At 33.4% G+C, this 8,996-nt stretch overlaps 1 protein-coding gene across 1 annotated transcript; it reads left to right on the forward strand.

The window, feature by feature from the left end:
* The first annotated feature begins 1,046 nt into the window (after positions 1-1,046).
* Positions 1,047-6,879, forward strand: LRFN5 (leucine rich repeat and fibronectin type III domain containing 5). Its single transcript, XM_044661954.1, has 2 exons — positions 1,047-2,434; positions 5,937-6,879. The coding sequence occupies exons 1-2, from the start codon at positions 1,047-1,049 to the stop codon at positions 6,877-6,879; spliced, it is 2,331 nt and encodes a 776-aa protein (XP_044517889.1).
* Positions 6,880-8,996: the final 2,117 nt, after the last annotated feature.

An 8,996-nucleotide genomic window follows, 5' to 3' on the forward strand; every position in this document is an offset into this window, starting at 1 on the left:
AAAAAACTGGAAAATGAGGAGGCGTCCATCAATTGGAGAATGGCTGAACAAATTGTGGTATCTGATGGTGATGGAATACTATTGTGCTGAAAGGAACGATGAACTGGAGCATTTCTAAGACCTCCAGGAATTGATGCAGAGCAAAATGAGCAGAACCAGGAGAAAATTGTTCACGAAAGCGGATACACTATGACACAATTGAATGTAATAGACTTTTCTACTAGTAGCAATCCAGGACAACACCGAGGAACTTGGAGAAAGAACGCTATCCCATCCAGAGAAAGAACTGTGGGAGTAGAAACGTATAGAAAAACATAGAATCAATCATGTGATTTGATGAGGATATGATTGGGGTTTTGGCATTAAAATATCACTCTTTTGCAAATATGAATAATATGGAATAGATTTTGAACAATTATGCATGTATTACCCAGTGGAATTGCTTGTCAGCTCAGGGAGGGTGGAAGGAAAATATTCTAAATAAAAAAATAAATATTTTTTAAAAAGAATTAATGAAATATTCCCATAGTCATAGCCAATTAATGTGAATCCTATTCAGGACTTGAACACAGCTTTTACTAACTTCAAGCCTTGCATTTTTTTCACCTCAGTGTTTTTGTGACAAAGCTGTTAAATTACGAAATTAACAGAGATTCACACTTTTTAAAAATGTCAGTATGAATTTTTGCTTATCCAAATTAATTCATACAGTAATTTAAAAGTAACATGAATCCCGGAGAAATTTTCTTAATTAGTTACCAAAAAATTGGTAGAGAAATTTAGTGTCTGCTTTTGGTTTCACAGCTAGCCATTTCAGGAACAAGGCCACTTTTGAACTCCAAATCTAATTCACTTTTAATTACTCCATGACTACTCCAGTATAACATGTTGATTTGGATTTGGGTTTTAATCAATCAATGTTTCTATCTACTTGATAAAGCTTATTCCATATAATCATTCTAGAGAATGTGTAAGGATAAATTTGTTACTAAGTGTTAACACCATATTTTGTGTCCTCTTTTATAGGCTTTTAAACTTGATCTACAATGGAAAAACTGCTTTTTTCCCTGTTGTTCATTGGCATGGCAGTGAGAGCACAGATCTGTCCAAAGCGGTGTGTGTGTCAGATTTTGTCTCCTAATCTTGCAACACTTTGTGCCAAGAAGGGCCTCTTATTTGTTCCACCAAACATTGACAGAAGAACTGTGGAGCTCCGACTGGCAGACAATTTTGTAACAAATATTAAAAGGAAAGATTTTGCCAATATGACAAGCTTGGTGGACTTGACTCTATCTCGGAATACAATAAGTTTTATTACACCTCATGCTTTTGCTGATTTACGGAACTTGAGGGCTTTGCATTTGAACAGTAACAGACTGACTAAGATCACAAATGATATGTTCAGTGGACTTTCCAATCTCCATCACCTAATTCTAAACAACAATCAGCTGACTTTAATTTCTTCTACAGCATTTGATGATGTTTTAGCCCTTGAGGAGCTTGATTTATCCTACAACAATCTCGAGAATATACCTTGGGAAGCTGTTGAAAAAATGGTTAGTTTGCATACACTTAGTTTGGATCACAATATGATTGACCACATACCTAAAGGGACTTTCTCCCATCTGCACAAGATGACTAGATTAGATGTAACATCAAATAAATTGCAGAAGCTACCACCTGACCCTCTCTTTCAGAGAGCTCAGGTACTAGCGACCTCAGGAATCATCAGCCCATCCACGTTTGCATTAAGTTTTGGTGGAAACCCTTTGCACTGCAATTGTGAATTACTGTGGCTGAGACGTCTTTCAAGGGAAGATGACTTGGAGACTTGTGCTTCTCCAACACTTTTGTCTGGTCGATATTTCTGGTCAATCCCAGAGGAAGAGTTTTTGTGTGAACCTCCACTCATTACTCGGCATACTCATGAAATGAGGGTATTAGAAGGACAAAGAGCCACGTTGAGGTGCAAGGCTAGGGGAGATCCAGAGCCTGCAATTCACTGGATCTCTCCAGAAGGAAAGCTGATTTCAAATGCAACAAGATCTCTTGTATATGACAATGGGACACTTGATATACTTATAACAACTGTAAAGGATACAGGTTCTTTTACCTGCATTGCTTCCAATCCTGCAGGGGAAGCAACACAGACAGTGGATCTCCATATAATCAAACTCCCTCATTTGTTAAATAGTACAAATCATATTCATGAGCCTGATCCTGGGTCCTCAGATATTTCAACTTCTACTAAGTCAGGTTCTAATACAAGTAGTAGTAATGGGGATACTAAAGTGAGTCAAGATAAAAAAGTTGTAGTAGCAGAAGCAACATCCTCTACTGCACTACTTAAATTCAATTTTCAAAGAAATATACCTGGAATACGTATGTTCCAAATTCAGTACAATGGTACTTATGATGATTCACTTGTTTACAGGTAAGAAAAGGATGAGCAAATTATGTATTCTTACTAGTAGAGTTCACTGTATGACCTGCTATTGTATACTCTTTTATTTACCAGGTACGTGATTGAATAGTATGAACGTAATGTTTATTTCTGTAAATAATTAGTACAGAACTAAAACACACAACAAAAACATTATCAATTAAATAGATGATTTAATTATCTTTAATATAATAAATTTGTATATCAAGTTTTCCAATTGCACAAGAGATGTCTATAAGACAATATGACTGATTTTTAATGTACATATCAGAACTTATTCAAATGATCACTATGTTGTCACAGAATCTTTTGGAATTCTTTTTGGAATTGCTCATAGAACCTAAATTTCATTCTTTTGAATATACTTAACCATCAATCAGTAAACATTTAGTAAGCATGTAAAACATGCTAAATACTGAACAAAGCACTGAGGATGCAAATAAAAAAATTAAGATTGTCCCTTTACTCCCCTATTCTAATGTGGAAGATAATATATACATTATATATATATATATATAATGTATATATATATATATAATATATACATTAAGGATAGGGACTTCTTTGTGATTTCTTAAAGGAATTCCTTGTTAAGGAAACCCTACCTGTTAATTCAGGTCATCATCATTTCTGAAATGCATAATATTAGAGAATGTTATAGCTGCTCTGGTAGGTGGGATACTATAAATGGCCTACTGTTGAAGTTAAGTAGGTAATCAAGTAGGAAAACCAAGAAAGAGCAGAAAACTAAGAGAATGAAGAATATCCAGCTAATATGGTCAACAGGAAGATGCTTTGAAGAAATCAAGAAAAATGAAGATTAAGAAAAGGTACTATATGTGATAGTTTAAATAATCATCAGTAATTTTGGAGAAAACAATTTATGTTAAATGATGAGTTCAAAAAAAGACGAGATTTTAGTTAAGATTGAGGAAAGAGGAAGTGGAGGTAGATACAGATTTAAACGTAGAAGGCTTTTTCAAGGAAAATTTCTTGGAACATGGAAAGAGGTAGAGAGAGAGTCAATAATTCATGGGGATTATATGATGATTGTAAAGATTTTTAATGGTGTGAAAGACTGGCATGTTGGTAGGAATCAAGGGAGGAGCAAAGAGGACTGAAGGTTACATGGAGGGATGGATCATAGTGCAGAAAGTTAGATGGAAAAAAATGGGAGAGGGGGATACCCAAAGTGTATTTTCTAAATATTGTACTAACCTGGCCTTGGCAATGAGAAAGTTTTCCTCTTTATCAGAGACCAGAATTAGGGAAAGGATAATGAAGGACAATGTCAGAAGCATGTGAGATGAGATGGACAAAAGAGAATTTTGGAAAACTGCCAAAAAAAATTTCTAGTGAATTATGAGGTAAAGTCCTCATCTGAAAGAATGTGAGTAGACTGTACCTGGAGATGTAAATAACAAGTCTGGAAAGTCACTGTTGTGAGTGTCATAGAAAGTTAATTAGAGCAGAATAAAAAGATTGCTTTATTACAATGAAGGTTCAGTTGAATTAGATATAGTAATGGGAAATCTTCATTCTTTGAGCATATATTTGATTTTTGAGAGCAATCAGATAATCATTTGAAATGCACTTTATAGAATAAAACATATGATTGTTCTATTTTGGGTTAAAAGCATTTTCTGATTAAACAGTAATAACTGATTTTCCTTATAAGTCAGCTCTGAAAGCAATTTCAAAGAGCAATTCCAAACAGGTTTTGTGTTATAGGAATATCACTGAAATAAGTATAAGTTCTCTGAAGATTATGACTTTATAGGCACCACATTTGCAGGGATAATTCCTAATGTGTTTTTATCAGACTAATTTAAGTTTATACTTCATGTCACATCACTTTCAAATTTAAAAAGAATATATACTATTTCCCCACATAATTCTCCCTATGGTGAACTTTTCTTTCTTTTTATTAACAGCAGATACATTGTAAATCTGAAATAATATATATTTAAAAAAAACTTTTTCTGATATAGTCACACAGCTGCTCATTTCAGTGGTCCTGTGCAGTCACTTGAATGCTTAAAAGTATTAGATCTTCCTTTTTGAATGAAAATGAAAATAATCCTCAAAATTTAGTACAATGAAAGATAGCTTAGCTGGGAGTCAGTAGATCTGAGCTGACAGCTTGGTTTTGCCATTAATTTTATTTCAAACAAAATACCTCTCCTCTCTGGGTCTCAGTATTGGCATTTGCATAATGAAAGACTTCAACAAGCTACCTAGGTATTAATATAATGAAAAGTATCCTTGCCATCAATAGGACATAACAAGTAAGTTACCACCCATTTTGAAATTAAATACTGACTACCCGGCCAGCAGTTTACTTTTGTAGAAAAGTTCCCTTTCCCCCATAACTTTACCATTAAGTCTGGTAAGTAGTATATCTAATTTTATTTTTAAAATTCAAAATTTTTTTTCTAAAGAATATTTTCCATAGAATGCTGAAAGTTTTGCAAACCATCAAGAAACAACATAGATATTATAAATTTATTTCCAAGTCTAAGAAGTGTCTATAATTCTACATATTTCTGATGAAAATTATTTTTCTGGTTTTCTGAATCTATGAACATTTCTCACTCTTATAGTTTTCCTTTAGAATAATATTTAATATTTAAAGGATTTTCTTTATATTTTCAAATCAAATCTGATTGGGGGAGTAGTTTGGTGCTAGTGAGAATAGTATATCATTGAAAATTAATAAAAGGGAAAACACTCAATGAAAAGGAAGGCACTTCAGGTACAAATTATTTATTCACAGTTTTTTCAATTATACTTGTCAAAGGTATTGAAGCAACGCAAAAAAGGGGAAATTATGTTCTGGGCTTGCCAATGTTCATTTTGCCAGATACATTTTAGCTCATTTCTATCTTCTCTGCCATTTTATAAGTTATTTATAAATATTGACAAATATCATCATATGTTGGCTAGATGGTTGAGATGAAATAAACAAGAAAGAAATTTTGAATAACTATTAGAGGAATTTTTAAGTTTCATTTAGATGACTAACATCCCTCAGAAACCTGTGAAATCATTAGAAAATAGGAACTTACAATTTTTTTCCTATGTAGGCTCTGTAATCTTAACTCTAATATTTCCTTACTTCCAATTGGCTTTACCTTCACAGAGTCATAAATGCTAAATTATTTTCTAATCACAACATTCAAAACCAATTTGTCATAAATCATTTTAGTGATGGTTTTTATTAAGACTTCTCTTTTACCATGCCATGAAATAACATTAATGATAGCCAGCTAATCACAGATTCAGGCACCATTAATATATTAATGCAACATCCAGAACATGACTGAGCCAGTTTTAAATTGGTTGAAGATAAGATCGGGTCATTTCCCATCTTTCATTCCTATTAATTTTGTTTGTCACAAAACCCCCTGAAATAAAAATAAAATAAAGTCACAGTGACTGTGGGTTTATATTTTTAAAGACCTATATTAACACAAATTCCATTGTCCCTCAGAATGATACCTCCTACGAGCAAAACATTTCTTGTCAATAACCTGGCTGCTGGAACTGTATATGACTTGTGTGTCTTGGCTATATATGATGATGGCATCACTTCCCTCACTGCCACAAGAATCGTGGGTTGCATCCAATTTACCACAGAACAGGATTATGTACGTTGCCATTTCATGCAGTCTCAGTTTTTAGGAGGCACCATGATTATTATAATTGGTGGCATCATTGTAGCATCTGTGCTTGTTTTTATCATCATTTTAATGATCCGCTATAAGGTTTGCAATAACAATGGGCAGCACAAAGTCACCAAGGTCAGTAATGTTTATTCTCAAACTAATGGGGCCCAAATCCAAGGCTGCAGTGGAACAATGCCTCAATCAGTTTCCAAACAAGCTATAGGACATGATGAGAACATTCAGTGCTACAAAGGTCCCAGTGAAAATGTGACTCAATCTTCAGACACTTGTTCAAGTCAGGACTCTTCTACCACTACCTCCGCTTTGCCACATACCTGGACTTCAAGCACTTCTGCATCCCAAAAGCAGAAACGAAAGATGGGGCCAAAGCCAAGTAACGATCCACAGAATGAAGCTGTTTCAAGTGTTGAATCCCAAAATGCTAACAGGAATAACTCAACTGCATTGCAGTTAGTTAGCCGTCATGCTGATTCTGGCAAAGAGGTTCCCACATCTAAAAGAGCACAATCAAAGTCAAGTAAGTTTCTCACTGTGCCTGCTGAAAGATCCAGAGCAAGGCGCAGGTACTCTCTGAATGGAAAATTAATGGAATACCATTGTTATGTTAAGTCAGAAAACACAGGTGTATTATGGTCTAAAAGGAGCATGTCTATGAATGGGATGGTAATTCAGTCAGGCGATTCTGACTTGGATAGTGGAAAAGCAACATTTTCAAGATCTGAGTGGATTTTAGAAAGCACTGTGTGACCTGCTTTTTTATAAAAAATTTAAATCATTCTTTGGGAATATTTTCATGGAATTTGGAATTCCAGTCTTGTCTTGATGATTTATGGCTTATACATTCAAGTTTCTGTAAAAGCCACCTAGGATTTTGTATGTATATGTACATAGATAGTTATGTACCTATACACATAATGTAGATAGCAACTAAAGTTATTGGAAGGGGAATGAAGTAGCATCAATGCTTTCCCCTGCTCTAGGACTGGCTTCCTCGTTCTGTACTAACAGACAACAAAAAAAGAAAGTTTTTACAAGAAAAAAAAGTCTTTCATAAAGGAAATTATATTTCCTCCAAACTAAGACCATTAATGGGAAAATTATTATTTTTAAATGACAAGACTGTATATTTATTTCTGGTGACAGTGGTGTTGCCTTTCTTTGAGGCAAATACTGTACAGAACAACTCTGTGCTGGTATATTGTGAAAAATAAAATATACAATAAGTATACACAGATGGTGTTAAAATAAGTACCCTCTTACCATTTTTGCTACAGGTGCCTTAGTGTATCTGTGACACATATTATTAGTAACTTAGATTGTTCAATGGTTAAGAAAGAATTCAACTCATTTTGTACCTATCACAAATAAAAGTCTAGTTCTAGGATGTGGGAATGAATAAATGACCAATTTCTAAATGCATGCAATTTGGCATATATGGGTTCTGTGACTATCTAATAGAGGTTAAAAGGGGAGCGCAGAAGCCTTCCTTTTTCACAATTACATTTTTATTACCACCTAAGAATGGAAGAAAAACAAGTTGTTAAATGCATAGGAGATTTAAAGCCATTCCTTATTAACAGAATCATTTGTTTTCCCCTCTAGAATCAATAATTCATTTAATATTGCCACTATTTTGAGAATTTAATTTTTTGCCATTATTATTTAGATAATTTGACATTACCTGCTGGAACAACATCCTATAGAGAGAATGCTTCTGTAATACTGAAAAATCTGCTACATTAAAATGATTATATTAAGGATCATTAAAGCCCAGGCAGAAGAATCTTCTTAAAGACATATTGTATGAAGCTATTTGTTCTTGTGTGTGAGCTTTCACAATTAACTGGCCCATGAAGTGAAATCACAACCAAAATAAATGAAACTGATATTCACAGTATGTAGACTATTTTGTAGAAGTAAGTTAGGCATTTGGTAAAACTTTTCATTCAAATTGCTAGTGTTATGTGTTTGTTTGTTTTTTAAGACAAAGATATGTCATTTCTATCACTTGCTTAATTTCTTCCTAGATAAGACAAACAAATTAAATTCTAGGGCATGTAATTGATTTAACAGAACATCTTACTACACACAGTTTGCTGTGTATAGGTTATTTAAAATGTTATGTTGAGGCTGATCATTCTTTTCAGGGACAAATATAGATAAAATTTGACAAGGGGTGAAATTTTCTCTGGATTTCTCTTACTTTTTTGTTTTGTACCCAAATACATCCAGATTCCTTCTTATTTCTCTATCCATACAGATTCAGGTTCCTGTTTTATGTTCTATTGTTCAAGGGCCTTAGTCGGTAATCAGCTAATAATTTCTCATAAGAACCTGAATCTTAATGAAGTCTGTTGGTTAAAAAGCCATTAAGCCCCAGAGGAATAAATCAGTGAACATGCAATATCTAAAGTTGTGATAGATTATGGTGAAGTATTTTTGAGCAAGAGGCACTGACTGCTACTCTTCAAATCAAATCAAATACCTTTTATTCACTTAAAAATCATTCACAAAGATGTGTTTACACATTCATCCATTATTTATCAAGAACTTTTTTTCTTACATTTCTAACAAAACTGCAATAAAATCTATAATTTTTCAGTTTTCTGCTCCAAATTATATGCAGTTTTGAGAGGAACACATGACTTATTTTACTTATCTACAATTTAGTTGTCTCTTTCAAGATTCACTTACCTTGAAAATTGAATTGTATGATGTTACAAATGCTGGTCTTATTCTTTTTCATGCAAATTTTTACTGAATTTATAAACAAATATTAATTGAAAAGTCAATTGAGAAGCCCAAACCATAATGAGAGTCATGCAACAGCCAGTCAATAAGTATTTATTTCATTCTATGTTAGA

This window comes from Gracilinanus agilis, chromosome 2 (genome assembly GCF_016433145.1).
Source record: "Gracilinanus agilis isolate LMUSP501 chromosome 2, AgileGrace, whole genome shotgun sequence".
In the NCBI taxonomy this organism is placed as follows: domain Eukaryota; kingdom Metazoa; phylum Chordata; class Mammalia; order Didelphimorphia; family Didelphidae; genus Gracilinanus; species Gracilinanus agilis.

Excerpts from the sequence above, each read along its gene's own strand:
- LRFN5 (XM_044661954.1), top strand. The coding sequence starts at position 1,047 with ATGGAAAAACTGCTTTTTTCCCTGTTGTTCATTGGCATGGCAGTGAGA. Across the intron at positions 2,435-5,936 it reads GATGATTCACTTGTTTACAG|AATGATACCTCCTACGAGCA; the intron begins GTAAGAAAAGGA and ends ATTGTCCCTCAG.